General features: G+C 37.3%; 1 protein-coding gene across 7 annotated transcripts in view; it reads left to right on the plus strand.

Moving 5' to 3' along the window:
* Positions 1-17217, plus strand: part of CADPS (calcium dependent secretion activator) — a 492613-nt gene that overhangs the window by 371732 nt on the left and 103664 nt on the right. For 4 of the 7 annotated variants that reach the window (XM_081935641.1, XM_081935642.1, XM_081935643.1 and 1 more), the window contains one exon: positions 13201-13347. The exons of the other annotated variants lie outside the window; for them this stretch is intronic. In XM_081935641.1, coding sequence (XP_081791767.1) covers positions 13201-13347 — 147 coding nt within the window. The remainder of the gene's footprint in view (positions 1-13200; positions 13348-17217) is intronic. 7 annotated transcript variants of the gene reach the window in all.

Genomic DNA, 17217 nt, shown 5'->3' on the forward strand with positions numbered 1-17217 from the left:
TCTTTTGTACCCCTTTGTGGGAATCACTGGGGGGGAATCCAATTTAGATTTGCAAAACACTTAGATCACTTACCTTTGCTACTGTTTTTTTGCCCTCTGCAAAAAAATGGCCCTATGGGCAAACCAGAGGTTCAGGAATGTACTTCCAGTTTGCTCGTAGGGCTGGTTTTATCCCTCCGGAGCCTTCAGGAGGCTTCCCTGAAGGCTCTGGAGGGCAAAAAATGACCCTACGAGCAAACCGGAAGTATGTTCCCGAAGTTCCGGTTTGCCCATATGGCCATTTTTTTGCGGAGAGCGAAAAATGGCCTCAAAAGAAGACCAAAGTCAGCTGGCCAGCATGCACATGCGTGCTGGCCAGGTAACAGGCAACACCTTGCATGCCCTGACAAATGGCTCCGCGTGGCACCTGTGGCACGCACGCCATAGGTTCGCCATCATGGGTTTATAGCCTTCTCTGAGTGGTTTACAGAGTCAGCATATTGCCTCTAACAATCTAAGCTCCACCTTTTACCGACCTTGGAAAGATGGAAGGCTGAGTCAACCTTAATGCAAAGCTATCAAGCATTCAGAGTTTTCTGGATCCAAGAATGAGAAAAAGAAAGGAAAAAGGGAAGAAAGTTTAAACATACAATAAGGCAAAATACAAATGAGCTGAGCTCTTTGTTTCCAGCTGGTTTGCTGGTCAGGCTTCCAAAGATACAATTGCAGCAAATTCAAGTAATCCTCAACTTACAGTAGTTTATTTAGTGACCGTTCAAAGTTGCAACAGCTGTGGAAAAAAGTGAATTATGCCCATTTTTCCCCCTTATCACCTTTGCAGTATCCCTGTAGATAAAAATTCAGATGCTTGACAACTGGTTCATATTTATGACAGTTGCAGTGTCTTGGAGACATGCAATCCTCTTTTGCGACCTTCTGACAAGCAAAATCAATGTGGAAGCTAGATTTATTGAACAACCTTGCTACTAACTTAACAACTGCATTTGTTGCACTTAACAACTGTGGCAAGAAAGGTCCTACAATGGGACAAAATAGACTTAACAAATGTGTCACTTCACAACAGATATTTTGGGCTCAATTGTGGTCATATGTTGAGGACTATTTGTATTAGCATTAGGATAGACATGTTCCTCAAAACATTTCAAAAAAGATTCTGTGTGAGCTGGAGGGAAAATGCTGCCATTTTTACAAATCACCTCAGTGCTTCTTTTTAGTTACATATGAAACCCTAAAGGGGACAATAATAATAATAATAATAATAATAATAATAATAATAATAATAATAATAATAATAATAATAATAATAATAATAATAATAATAAAAAATTTGAATTTATTAGCCGCTCCCTTTCCAGACAGGACTCGGGGCGGCGTACAGTAGAACATATAAAACATAAAACATATGTACAACCACATGAACATACACATATGCAAAGACATACATGCACGGAGGAGGTAACAAATTACATCACATTTAGACAGTTAAAAATCACCATTAAAATACCCCAATTGTAATAACACAATTTAAAATTTAAAAATTTAAAAGGACTGTCAGGAGGAATAAGAAAAAATTTACGGTTGAGCCAGGCCAGGTAATTGAAAGAGGTGGGTCTTCAGCTGTACACGGAAGGAGCGGAGATCGGAAATAATCCTGATGTCACGGGGGAGGTCATTCCACAGGGCTGGGCCCATCACAGAGAAGGCTCTGCTCCTGGGTGTCGCCCCCCGACACTGTTGGATTGCTTTAATGAATGGCAGAGAGGCACTGGTTTTGCTCAAGGATCAAGGTATTTCTTCCAAATAATTTCCTAGGAAGATAGATGCTCTTCATCATAATCACTCTGTCAGGGTTCCAAGTAACACCCCCAACGAAAGAAGACTCCGAGGCTTGAGTTTCCCCAAAGTTCCATTTTATTAGAAATGTCATATTGGCACATCTGGGAAAACCTGAATCTGAAAGCTTCCAGGTTTTCCCCACCCAAACCAAAGTCCAAGTCCCTGCCCCCAGCACCCACATGTCTGTCACATGGTCCAATTGAGTCACCGTGCCAACTGGAGATGCCTCCCAATCACGCCCCTCCAGGTGCAGGGCGGGATGTCCTTGAGTCTCTGAGAAAGGAATGTTATTATGACTATATATATCTCCCCAACTCCATACAATTCCCCCCTCCCAGTTTCCCACAGCACTAAATGTGGCAGGCCTGAAGGCTCAGTGTAAAAGATGGCTTCCAGGCCTGACACACTCAGTCCAGACCATTCATTCTGAAGAAGGCTATCTGGGCTTCTCATTCAGCTCTACGCCATTTGGTAGTCTCTATAATTAGTTTTCGTGGAAGAATAAGGCTTTCAGATTATTGGAACAGGCCTTTGAAAAGATAGATCTTGAAATAAGTCTACTTATAAAGGTGCATATATTTAATAGAGCACCAACATGACTTCAAGATATATAGCATGGAATATGCATAGGAAAAACTCAGCTAAGACTAATATTCCACTTCACTTCAGCATAGGTAGTATTCATTTAAATGATTTATACGGTCACCCATTTGAACATAGTGATTCTGGCTGGCTGGCTATACAAAAACATGACAATATCTGACAACAGTAAAAGCAACAAGTTATATAACCAATCCCTTCTACCCCCTATAATCATGATGGCAAACCTATGGCACATGTGCTGGAAGTGGCATGCAGAGCCATGTCTCCGGGCATGCCAGCCATCACCCGTTGCTCCTCCGGGTTCCGGCATGGACATGTGTGCTGGCCAACTGGTCTTTGTGCATGTGGGAGTGCTGAGCTATTCAGAAGAGCTATTCCCCAGCACACATGTGTGCACTGGGAAGCTGAGCTTCCGGTTTTCAGCGTGCACATGCATGCCGGCCAATTGGCCTTCACACGTGCATGCGTGCCAGAAACCAGAAGACCAGTTGACTGGTCTGCCTCATGTGCATGTCAGATACTGGAAGCTCAGCAGGCATGCACACCGGGGAACTACTCTTCTGGTTACCGGTGCTCCCCCCGCGCACACGCGGTTGCGTTTTGGCACTCAGTGCCAAAAAGTTTCTCCAATACTGCCCTATAATAATTATGAATAGATAAACTGCAATGTGACAGGGGTTCCTCATACCAACAGAAAAGAATATGTGTAGCTCAAAGATGAACTGTGAATTTATTAGTTGTTTCTGAGATGATTTTGAGTGAAGCAATCAAACAGTAAATGACTGCATAATCAAGGAACCGAGAAGAGAAGAACCCTCCCGCCAATGCTTATAGGGTGGTGCCCTATTTATCACCATTAGTGGGAGTAAACCTCACTTCCTTCTAGCACTGAAAATGGCATCCTAGTTGGGCAATGAAACATCTGCAAGAAAACAACCAAGCTCAGAGAGCATCAAGTGCTCAATCAATTTCCTAATAATTGAGTTAAAAAGCAGCCAGTCAATATTATACACCAAGCACAGATAACATCCTGGACCAATCCCTAAGGGAAAAGACAGATCTTCAAGAAAAGATCAGTAAGATCAGAGCCATTTGTATCTTTAAAAACAGTAGAGAATGAATGATGTTCTATAAAATAGATGGCAAATAATTTCATGTAGGTAATAAATAGGAGTAGGGAGGGATGAATTACACCATACAAGATCTAGAGATTTAAAAAAATATATTTATTTTTTGCATGACTCTGGGCAGCTATTTAAACAAAATAAAAACAAAACACCAGCCTGAAGATGGCGAGTGAGACCTCGCCAAAACGTTGCCAAGAGAATCTCAATCTTACACGGGAAAAGACCCAAATACAACGTGTGTGTGTGTGTGTGTGTGTGTGTGTGTAACACCTCAAGCAGTTTCAACCAAACTTGGTACACAGATGACTTACTCTCTGGAGACAAATTTTGTGAGGGTAAGAAACCCATAACATACCTCGGGGCAGGTGTTCTGTTAAGATGCAGCCTGTTGTGCCTTTAAATGACTTCTACTGTATTGCCGTAAAATGGCTTCTACTGTACAGTGCAGTGCAGTTGCCATGGTAACGGCTTCACAGTACTCCACAAGGGAGCTCCCTCTGGTAAGGGAGAAAATCCAACTTTAGAAATTACGTTTGGTCTGGACATTTTCCCCCTATAAAATAAATACCCGGGCAATGCCAGGTTATCGACTAGTAATAGTATAAATCATATGAATAACAGCTGAGAACAATAACCCAGAACAATGCTAATAATAACTACAATTAATTTAATCAACAAATGAGCTCATCCACACCATCAGTGCCCTAGAATGAATAACACAACCTGGTTTTTTAAAAAATATTTTTTTATTTAAAAACAAACATAAACACGTAAAACATATAACATAAAAAACCTCTTCAACTACATACAGTGTGTCGATTGGTTATAAAATCTTTCTCCGTCCTTTCCATAGTCATCACTTGAGCTTTATCAAAAATCACTTATTGTCAATCAAATATCTTTGTATACATTATTATTATACTTCATTTGTTTAATTATCACTATAGTTTCACCATTTTAAACAAAGTATTCTAAATATGTATCCATTTATATTATGATGATTCATTATATTATCTTTAATATATCCAATAATAAAGATTTTTTTGTATCCTATTATAAATCACTCTATTATTTTAGCAACAATAACATTCTCTAATAATTTTCAATTCCATGTTTTTTCCATTATTGGTATCATCAATCTAATATACATTTATACAAATTATTATAATTGTTAAACTTCCATTAAGCATAGCTATTATTACATCCTTTTTATATGAGGCATATTAAATTTGAAGTAAATTTATATTATGGCATTTCATTACATCATCCTGAAATCATCCAATGATATCTTTAAAAAAAAGGATTTTCAACATCATCTCCATCATCCTCACTTACAGTTTATATAAAATTTCATATTATCAATCTAGTATATATAAATGCTTTATTATCATTATTGATCATTTATTTGACTATAGCTATTATTACTTTATCTTATACATAATATTCAAAGTTTAATTACATTTAACTACATTTTATTGTGACATTTCATTTCATCATCCTGTATCCTGCAGTCCAATATCTCTTGTCATTTGTAGAATCTGTATTCTAAGTGTTTTCTTGATAAGTCTTATGTGGACTTCTCTTGACAACTTGTTGCTCATTGGATATCTTAAAAAAATTCGAAACGCTCCATCTGTTCCTTTCATCTGCTTGACTTTTGTTATCACTGGTGCTTCTGCCGAAATTACTCTCATTGTTTCTGCCAAATTTTCTCCCCTATCTTCATCTATGTTTTGACATCTGAAATAGAGTTCCAGTTCATCGATCTTTCCTTTCCGCATTCCGCACTTATTATTTCCCTCCACACTCGATTTGCTGTCAATGTCAACAATTTTCTTATCACTTTGATATGTCTCTGCAATTTTTTGAACTCTGTCCTCAAATTTCATTGTTGTTTTATAAGTATTCTCAACTCTTCCCTCCATACTTTCTGTATTTTGATATTTTGTATTTTGATCTATAAATTCAAGACTCTTTTCAATTCTCTCTGTAGTTATTAAGAGTTTTTGAATTTCTAACATAATTTTTTGCAATGTTAGTTCCTTTTCTTCTTCATATAGTGCCATTTTTCCAAGTTATAGACACTGCCACTAAAACATCCAAGGCTTTTGCTAGGTTTCAAACAAATTCAGTGAAGGTTTTTCCACTGACCCTTTCAGTTAAACAAGCCGATAGCTTTGTAATATCAGATGTTGCCACGCCTCTAGCCACTAGATGGCAGTGTTACATCTTTTCCCTCTGTTTTTGGCTCTCTTTTCTAAACTCTGAACTCCGGAAAGGGTTTTTCTCCCGAAAGAGAGAAAAAAATATTTAAAGATTACCATCCGATTGAGCCTTGCAAGGAAAGAGGCTTTTAATCCACAAACACAAAAAAATGGGAAAAGTATAGAGGAAGAAGGGGAAAAAAAGTTTAAAAGTAAGAGACATTTGTAAAAAGTCAGTCCATAAAAAACAAATAAAATTAAAGTGAAAAAGATAACACGATAGTTTTAAATCAGGGTAAATTCACCGCTTGTTTCCTTCTGTCTTCAATTTTATTTTAACTCTGAGTCTTTTGGGTTTTCTCTTCTCTAATAAGATTTTTCTCACCATTTTGGCAGACTGTCTCTCCTGTGCTGCTTCCATTTCAGGGGCTTGTCCCAACCTTCTGCAGCCATATTGGCTGCTTCTCTTGTAGCCGGCAAAAAGAGCTTTTTCTTGGATCAATCAGGGGCTTTGCGATGTCCCTGAGATTAGCAGGACATGCCCTTCACTATCACCGTTCCTTCAGAATGGTTTAGATCCAAAAGGATTGTCCAGCAACAGATATATCGACAGCAATCCTGGAGCCCCAACATTGCATGTCGTGTCACTACGACGTCAAGTACTGCCTTCAGCACAACCTGGTTTTTAAGACCTTGTGAAAAGCCAGTAGGGTCAGGATGAGTCTCATTTCTGGGGAAGGTGATATTCAGAGGATAGGCAGCACAACAGAAATGTTTCTCTTCCTGAGTCCCTCTGGATGGCACTTCCTTATTGATATGAACTAGAGAATCCTCTCCTAAGAAGAAGGACAGAAAACACTGAGTGAAGGGCTTTTTAGGTAAATTGAATTGATTGATTGAATTGAATTGATTGAGGTATCTGCCAGCCCCTTGAACTGTACCTTGAAGCTTACAAGCAACCAATACAGTTCATAGAGCAGTGGGGTCATATGTGTGAAGCCACAGGCACTTTTAACTGCTCACACCAGTGAATCTTAGAGCAGTTGAAGCTTCTCAATATTCTTTAAGGGCAGCTCCATAAGCTGGTGCTAAACATGCCTACTCAAAAATAGAACTTGCTGCTATCTCTAAATTATGACTGCATTTCATGTAAAGAAAGCATAATTGAACACAGTAGTAGCTTCTTCAAATAAACATTTAGGATCACTTTGTTAATACAATTTTAATGTCTCGTTTCATTCCTTTCATAAAGCAATGATGAAAATAATTCAAAACATGCTTCTGGATTTGAACATGTTACTGTGAGAGTCACTTTGGCGTAGAGGTTAAGTCATCAGATTGGGAGTTCTAGATCCGCCTTAAGCACCAACCCAGCTGGGTGACCTTGGGCCAGTCACTTTCGGTCAGCTCTAGGAAGGAGGCGAGGCAGGGCAAACCACTTCTGAAAAATCTTGCCAAAAAACCTGCAGGAATGGAAGAAGAAAAATAATAATATTATACATTTATGCCAATAAAAAATGTCACAAAGGCTATATGAACTTGTCCAGATAGTTACCAGGACTCAAGAGTGACTGGAAGGCACCCTCCCAAAAATTATTGACTAAGAATTATTGAACTCTTTTTTATTATTATATAGTTTTTATTAGTTTATAATATAACCATACAAAGAGAATACAAAAGCAAACATTAGTAAAATTAGGAAAGGAAAAAGGGAAGTGAATAGTGGGGGGAAAGAAGGGAAAAAGGGAAAAAAGGTAATGACTTCCGAATCCTTTGGTGCAGTAAAATAAGGCATTAAGATTTACCCTCAACTTTTTACTTTTTCATAATAATAGAAACTAGACATTTCTGTAACAACAAATCTATCTAATTGGTAAAGCCCAAGGTCAAAGTTTCATCTTTTTCCACCTCAAGCACAAAGTCCAGAAGAGGTTTCTAAGTGGAAGTAAAGGTTTTTTTGTTTTTTTCTTTAATTAAAGCAATCAATTTAGCCATCTCTGCTAACACTCTCAGTTTTTGCAGCCATTCATCCATTGTGGGGGGTCAAGATGACCTTCCATTTCTGTGCATAGAGTAGTCTTGCTTCCATCAGCATATATAACATCAGAATTCTTGAACTCTTTTTAAACTCTTTTTGTACCAGTCATTTCCACTAATGCAGGCATACAAATCACAAAGATAAGCATAATACATTCATTTTAGGATTTCCAAATGCTAGCATTGTTCCTCTATTACAGTGATGACTAAAAGCTAATTATAGCATTTTTTATCAATTATCATTCAATAAGCCAAAACACTTTTTGATGATTCATTGTAGAGGAATAGGCTTAAACTCCATTTCTAAAAATTAAGCCCTATAAATCAGCTTATTTACTTACGAGTGAGAGTCATTCTACATAGTTATTCAACAAATGTTTTCCACATCTTGAATGCCATCACTTTTAAATATCATAAACATTGTGAATGTATGGGGTAACGGTTCAAACTTATAAAACTTTTATAATGTATGTTCAGGGACCACCTCCTGGAAAAATACAAGAAGTAACAGAGAAGTTATGAAAAGGAAAGGAACACACTGAACATCTTAAAATTGCAAAGTATGGCAATTAAAAGGGGAACACAATGTGTAGCAAATTTTCAGGGCCTGGGAAACATCATTGTCTGGGCCAATGACAAAGAAGTGAGATACAAATCAATTGCCATTATTCCTTATTCAAGCAAAGTTCACTTAATATCTACCAATGAAGACTAGAACCATTTAGAAAAATGGGCACAAGAAAAAGGAGCTAATATAGGATGAATAGGGACAGCAAATAAAAAGCAAGTCCATCGTCCCTTCATTGGTTGTACCAGCTCTTTATGAAGAAACTGCCAGGGTGGGGTATGTATTAAGTCGTATTGGGTATATCAGAAGTCTTGATTAATTTTCTAAGGGATGTTAATAATAAACAGGAATCTGCCATAAAAATTGAACTTGGAGGAACCGAGATTTTCATGTTAGGGAATGAAATGAAGCAAAGATGCATGCGGTCCCCATATCTATTTAACTTAAACAGTGACTAGAGTATAAGAAAATGCAAGATTGGAAAAGATCATCATGTGAATCAACATCAGAGGCTGAAACATGAACAATCTGAGAAAATCGGACTGCACCACTATGTAGCAGTGAAGATTTAAAGTAAGAACGTGACAAGTTAAAAAACTGGGTTGATGTAAATTTTGAAATTAAGGAGAAACTTCCTAATGGTGAGGATAACAGTGGAACAATTTGCCTTCAGAAGTTCATCAGTGGAGGTTTTTAATAAAAGACTGGACAGCTACCTGTCTGAAATGGTATACGGTCTCCTGCCCAAGCAGGACGTTGGACTAGAAAACCCCCAAGGTCCCTTCCAGTTCTATTCTGATTGATTGAAGTAGACAAAGGCAACATCAGTCTGCACTCTTCATTGATGGCCAAAAGTGAAGATTATATAAAACCATGCTCTAATGCTCTCGTAGATAAAGAAAGTCATTGATATGTAATTCTACAGAGGACAGCAATAGTATACTTTGGCAAGACTATGAAGGATAACAATATATAAAAATAGGGCTTTTTCTAGTGATAGTGATCGTAGTAGGTCATGAAAGTTCGATTCTGAGGAAGAGAAAGAAGATAGAGCTTATAGATTTGGAGCCAATTATCAAAAGTACCATGGATTCTAAAAGGATAAAATCAATCATGGATGAAATAAAGATTAGTTCCTTGATGTGATCATCAGCGAGGAGTAACTCACATACTTGAATGTGTGATGAGCAGGTAATGGACTAAAAATATTATACTTAACAAAATGAAGTGAAAAGTAATGGATAAACTAGGTCAGTGTTTCCCGACCTGAGTAACTTTAAGATGGGTGGACTGGTTGCAGTCCAGGCAAGCTGACTGGGGAATTCTGGGAGTTGAGGTCCACCTATCTTAAAGTTGCTTAGATTACAAAATGCTAAACTACCTAGAACGAGCTAAAAGATTTTTGAAAAAGTTGATGCTGCAGACTGTTGAGAATGGCCTGCATTTTTTCATTTACTGTTATTATCATCCATCAGGCTCAAGTTTAAGGCCTTTAACTGTGATTACAGCTGGAGAAGGAGATTTCCACTTAATGATGACCATTTTGTATTACCTATAGAATAACCAAAAAAAAAAGCCAGTCCAACATTGGTATAACCAATGTGTATAGCACAAAAAGTTGAAGGCATTAAAGACAACATTTCTAGGACAAACTTGATTTGGAGCAGCTTTTTTAAAAGGTTCACTGTAGAAAATTCTGGTGCCAATCCAATTTATATCTGTTTCCATACAATAGTTGGGATCCCCTAAAATCAGTGGGGAAAATGATATGTTCAGCCAGATTTGTTTTGTTTTTAATTTCAATGTAGAATTTGTTTCTTTTTTGCACATGGGAATTGTTTCTTTGCATCACCATTTATTGTTGGTCCTTCCCTCCCATGTGCCATTTCAAGCAAAATGCAGAATTTATAATGTCTCTCCAGTATCAGTTACTTTTTTTGTAACAAAGGGACAGGAAAACTGATGCAATTAAAGAAGAAAAGAAACCAAGCTTGCAAAGTGGTGACTACTCTGGAATAATTATAAAGTGCATAAACTCAGATTAATAATTTGGTATATGATTCTGTCTAGACTGGCTTTCAGAATGAAGTTGAAACTAATTTCTTAATGCCGCAGTATGACAGATAACATATAAATATAGCAAGATAGGAGTTTTGCTTCTCTTAAACTGGGCAGATGGTACTTAAATCATTTTGTTTCATATGAGATGGATGATATGTGAATATTTTTTACTGTCTTTGCTGGAATATGTCTGCTATAACCAGCTGTCCTCAGTGAGCACTGTTTATGTCTTCAAATGTTTGTTTCCTGTTAGCATAGTAACAATGCTCAGGGAAAGTATTTCTAGATATCAATACCACGTGAAAATTTCATTTTACTAGGTTATTGTTTTGTGGCTATGTCTGTGGCATCTTTTGAAGTAGTGAGACTGGCCTAAAACGTGTAGGTTAAGTGTAATTTAATGTCACCTTAATTAAATCACAATATGTTCAAAGGGAAAATCAATCAAATCTTAATTGCAGAAAAGTAAGAACTGCATCAGTTGAAAGATGAGCATTCACATTTATTTGCAATTTTCTATAGGAATATGCAATCTTTTTCTCCTGAGGTTCCCATTTTTTGAGGGGGGAATCCTTTGGTAAAATTTGCTGGAATGGGAGAAAAGTGAGAATATAATCAGAATTATCCCAGCAAAATCAGTCAGCATAATAATAATTACCCCATATACTCTCACACTTTCTTTCACATTCATACAATTTGTTCTATTTTTATTCCTTTCTCTTCCTTTTCCTTCCTTCCTTTTATTTCTTTCCCTCTAGTCTTCCCAACTGACTGCCCTCCTTTATTCATTCACCGTATACCACAATGGTACAAAGAGAGAAAGAGAATTCCCATGTATTTGTATGAATTTTCCCTCTAAGCTTAACTGCTGTGTTGGGCAAAACTAAGGAATGACAGCTTCTTTGCAAGTTGTATCCAACTTGTGAGCTAGGCTATACACCTACAAGTGAAGACTTGATGTTCAAAAGAAGCAAAGAGTTAGGTCATTAGTGCTAGATATGTCCAGAAGACGATCTCAGCTGACTATTCATCCCAGCATTTAGATTATTATGTGCAAAGATTTTTCAATTTATTTTATTTTGCATAAAGCTATCTTTGCGGGATGTATGTATACTGTACACCACTGTTTGTCAACTTTAGGATGTGTGGATTTCAACTCTCAGAATTATCCAGGCAGCAGATAGCCTGAGAAATTCTGGGAGTTGAAGTCCACACATCTTAAACTGGTACACTTGAAAAGCACTGCTGTACTCTGTAAAGTCATCCTGATACATGTTCAATATCTGTTCACTTAATCAAAGTGATCTCCTATATGATTATTACATGCATTCACCAAGAGTTTGCCAACAATTACAGAGAAACAATGTTTGCATAGTTTTCTGAAGATCAGAATAGAGCCTTGGGGGGAAGCAGAAGCAAACAAATAAATATTCAAAATTCAAAAATGTCAATTTTTGCTATACATTTGAAATTAAGTATTTTGTACATTTATTTATGAACAGTAGATACTCCTTTGATCTGAATAAACACATATCATATTCTCTGTGCAGCTATTCTCCTTTCAACTTACTTGTTGCAGCTCAAAGCAAAAATACTTCTGAGTCAATATGCGCAAGATTAGACTGCATGCTTCCATCTGCAAATTATGGAAGCTCATCAAATTCCTCATGTACTTCATCCAACTTGGATTTTGAAGCTGCAATTCTGTTATGAAAGTTGCATACTCCTCTAAATTCTTCAAATTGTACAATTTCTCCAATACAGTCAGGAAGTTTCTATACAGTACCACATGATGAGGCCCATAATATCTAGAAAGGTTCAATTTATTGATTTGTTTACGTGCCCTTTTTGCCTTTCCACTGCTTTTAGCAGGATCCTATAGCATTGCCAATAATTTATTCAAAGCAGTTGCATAGGGAGGCACAAGATCACCTGCAGATGTATATTCTCTGTTTGTTTGAATGGAAAAGAGACCCATAAACTGAAAAACAGGGAATCCCATTTTTCACTGGGAAGACCTTTCCCACATGGATATGGGATATGTCATACGCAGGCCCCTATCCCATATGTTTCCACTCAAAGGAAATATTATTTGTTTGCTTTATTAAATAGATTTTATATGGCCACCCACCTCACATGGATGCCATATAAAATTTATGGTAACACCGCGTGTTAGGAATAAAATGCCTACGTAGAGAAAACTCCTGGCCATATATTCAATTGCTGAACCTCTTTTATAACAAACACAGACACACAAATCTACAAAATAGTCCTATTAGACTTTTTTTTTTTTTAGGATAGCTGTGCCGTTTTGTCCTTCAAGTCTACATGCTGATCATTAAAATCATTTGAGTGTGTCCCTCGTCTTTTACCTAAGACCTAATTCAAGTCTACAGTTTTTAAAATGTGGTAGCAGTATAAGTTCCGTCCTTCTGTATCGATGTTTTAAGTTGCTCTTTTATAAATGTTCCTTCTTTTGTTTTTGTCCTTCTCTCTCTCTCTCTCTCTCTCTCTCTCTCTCTCTCTCTCTCTCTCTCTCTCTCTCTCTCTGTTTTAGCAACTTGTGATCGCAGAGTGCTGAAATAACGCAAAGTCCTCAATCCCCACACTTAAGCCTTTCCATACTCATGCTTCTCTCTGAAATGTTTTTGGTTGTTGTCTTGCTGTGAACTTTGCAGATTTCTTTCTGAGTGCCACCGTGCTTCTGCATTGTCACCGTGATGGTATTTTTTCTTTTCTTTTTCTGTCTGTTTTCTTCCCACAGGAGCTTAACAAGTAATCTTCCCAATGTGAATCTACCAAATGTGAATCTCCCTAAAGTTCCAAACCTACCAGTTAACATCCCTCTAGGCATTCCTCAAATGCCTGCCTTTTCTGCACCGTCATGGATGGCTGCTATCTATGATGCCGAGTGTGTATTCAGTTCAATAGATCTCATTACAAGCAAAATAAATAAATAAAAAACCCATAATCTTGGCATGAATATGAATTGTGCGTTTCGAGTCAACAGATCTGAAAAGGGAACCATTGCAGAAGAGCAATGGGGATGTCTATCCCATACTACCCAAGAGGCGGGCAGCAGGCATTGAAATTGGGCAGATGGGCATTTTGTTTCACTCATTTTTTTATTATTATTTGACAAAATTGAACACATTAAAGGTTTTTTTTTAAAAATTCTATTTCACACCAAAATCGATGGTCTTCTGGTTAAAATTGGTCTTTCCAAGGTTGCATATACTTCTAAATCTCTTAGCCAAGAGATATTTATCAGGTTTTTTTGTTTTGCTTTTTAAATATGCATTCAAAAACAGGGAGATTGTTCTCATTAACTACTTTGGGATCTATAATCCAATCTGTTTTGTTTGTTTAGTTCCTAATTTTCTGAATGATTGTCCAGAATAATAAAAAAGCAATCCTCTCATTTTTGGAAGGGAGGCATCTAGAAAATATATATTACCCCAACTATTCTTGTTTGGTTAATTTTCCCAAGTAATGTTGGATAACAATCAGTTACATCAGTCCTATAGCTACATGGGGAACAAAATGATCATAGCCTTCCCTTGTTGAACCTCGACTGCCAAAGTTCATTATGGCTTGGAATTGTGGGAGTTGAAGTCCTATACATCTGGAGGGCAAACTGATGGCCTATGTTGAATCTCCATGGGGTAGCTAATGATTTCAGTAATACAGCTAACTTGCCTAGATTATCTCAATATGGAGAATATATATATATTGAGATTAAAACCACCACTCCCCAGTCCTGCTGCCTCTATTATTGCTAAAATCTTGTTCTTCCATGAAAGTTTTTTTTTTAAAAAAAGATGGAATCCAAAACAAAAGTGCATTAAAAGTCACAGCTGTTTACTTGCCCATGGACCAGAGGTGGGTTCCTACTGGTACGAACCAGTTTGGCCAAACCAGTAGTAACTTGGTGGCCTGGGTCGCTGGAACCAGCAGCGACCCATGCCTGCCATGCCCCCAAACCGGTTCTTCTACGGGGCTGCCATCTTGTTTTTCAGTTCTGCAAATGCGCAGAACAATTTTCAGTGGATTTTTTTTTTTTAATTAAGGTTTTGCACACGCACAGACCTTTTTATTTGCAAATGCGCACGTGTGTGTAGTGAAGCAAGCACACACATGCAAAATTTTTGAAGCACCAAAGCAACAGCAATGCCGGCAGCAACCCACCCCTGCCATGGACCCTGTAGGTTGTAACATGGTCTATCTACATAGTCTCCCCTGGACATTTCCCAGGAGATCTCTGCATCTGCTACTAAAAAGAGTTCTGAATTTCTGTGATTACAAGCATCAGTTTTGTTTAAGAATAGAGCCAATTATTTCTGGACAAATATTTGATATCATACTTTTGGGTTGTTTTTTTAAAGACGTTGCCACAATTCATTTCCTTATTTGCAGGAAATCTTTGTTCTTCCAAAGAAATATGCTTGACTCATTTGCAACTCTAGGAAATGCTTAGATTTTTTTTGTCTTGTCTTTCCTTTCTTTCTTTTCCTTCCTTCCTTCCTTCCTTTCTCCTCCCTCCTTCCTTCCTTCTTTCCTCTACTCCTCTCTGACTCTCTGTCTCTCTTTGTCTCTCTCTCTCTTTCTTTCTTTCTTTCTTTTGCCAGACAAATGCACACAACAGGGAACAGGGACACAAGACAACCATTTTGTAAACAATTTATGCTTACATGCATGGTAATGAAATGTCATCTTCTGAATCTCTTATTGTCATGCATCATTTCATGACAGATGTATCTGGCACATTTTAAAGTTGCTTTTGGTGGCATATTCGTGTCATTGCATTTGTTCATTTGCAAGAACCAGCAGAAATATAATGCTGGGAATAAGCATCCCCCAGTACAGAAACAACGTTCATAACAGATGTAGGTTATTATTATTATTTTATTATTATTGTTTTCAGCTACAATGTACCCATCATGTACATGTATTCTTTGGCAGGCAAATAATCTCTGGAACAACAAATCATGGTTTATTCAATGTTTAATTTAAGATGATGTGGAACTGCACCCTTGTGACTTCAAACCATGCTTATTTCTTTGTATTGTGTACAACCAACACAAAGCTATGGTTCAAAGAAATCACCATGTGATTGTGATGTCGCGACTGGGACATTTCGTATTGCTCAGAAGAAATGTATCTTTTCAACTGACATGATTCAAACTCAATCTAGTCAATCACCCTCATTCTATCTTTTGTTAACTTTTCTTTAACGTACAACATGTTCTGATCATAATAAAGTTTCCCCATGTGACAACAAACGATAATAAAGTCAAATTATAATAAGAATGTTAGTTTGAACAAGTTCTTCTTTTTTTGAACAATCATTCAGGAACAGGAATCCATTTTTAAATTTCTAACTTGAGATTCCCACCCACCCCCAAACCACAATGGTTTTAAATTGCAAATGAAATGAATAAATGTTTGCAATTCATATTCATGTTAAGCTGATTTATGAAAGGTTAGATTAGATTAGGCAGTTTATGTAAACTGGAAAAAGAAACCTACTTTGCTCTGTGCATGCTATGTAATATTGTTCCATATTACTTTATTTTTGAAAAGATAAGAATCAAGGCCTTAATCTTACACATGGTTCCTCAGAGTAAGTCTCGTTGAAAATGACACATACTCATGAGTGCAGATATTTAAGATCAACGCCCCCAGACGTTTGCAATGGAGCAGTCGTGTGAAGCTGAACACTGCTGAATTTGCCACTAAACTTCCCCAGGTGGAAATCTGTAAAAAAAAAAAAATCCAAGGAGCTCTCGAAAAGTAAAAGCAAAACAAAAAACCAAAAAAAATCTAGCATTCTTTTTTTTTTAATTTGAAATTTCTAGAAGCAGATGGGTGTCATCATGTTGTAATAATAAGTAGCAGTTATTGAATTCCTGGCTACCTAATTGCTTAAAATAAAAGCGCTCTGTTGCAAAACACACTTTTTCCAAAAGCAGGATTGGACTGGGTTTGAAAAAGAAAAAAAAAAGGTAAACATTTTCAAATGAATATCTGAACCAGAAGAAACTGGAACTAGGCTGAGCCAATCAGGTTTCTGAATCCATGTACAGGTAGTCCATGACTTACAATGGTTCGTTTAGCGGCCATTCAAAGTTATAACAACACTGGGAAAAAAGCAACTTAGGACCATTGACCACACGCTGAGAGTTGCAACATCCCCATGTTGATTTACATTTGGATGCTTGACCGCCGAATCACATTTATGACGGTTGCAGGGTCCCGGGGTCATGTGACCTCCTTTTGCGGTCTTCTGACAAGCTAAGTCCATGGGGGAACTATATTCACTTAACCAACGTGTCCCTAATGTTAAGAACTGCAGTGATGCACTTCACAAACATGGCGAGAAAAATCGTACAATGGGGCAAAACTCTATTCCTAAGAAATTTTTCACTTAGCAACGTAAATTTTGGGCTTACTTGTGGTCATAAGTCGAGGGCTACCTGTATGCTATATTATTTCTTTGTTCTTCGAGAAAATGCCTGATTCTCTATCTTTTCATTGATTCTAGTTCCCTTCTACCCATTTAGGAACATGCTTCAGTGTTTTCACCCCCTTATCTGGATATGTCTGTTTTCTACAACTAAGTCAGTGCATTGTTTGAATAATTACCTGTGTTGGCCTAGGATTCCAAGAGCCCCTTGGCATGTTGGGAATATGGTTTCCACGTCTGCGTTTAGCTTTATCTTCCCTACTGTAGCATTAATTCAATGCAGCTGGCATCGGTTACAATAGAAACAGTCTTCCC

The sequence above is a fragment of the Natrix helvetica genome (assembly GCF_964273705.1).
Source record: "Natrix helvetica genome assembly, chromosome: 1".
Lineage (NCBI taxonomy): Eukaryota > Metazoa > Chordata > Lepidosauria > Squamata > Natricidae > Natrix > Natrix helvetica.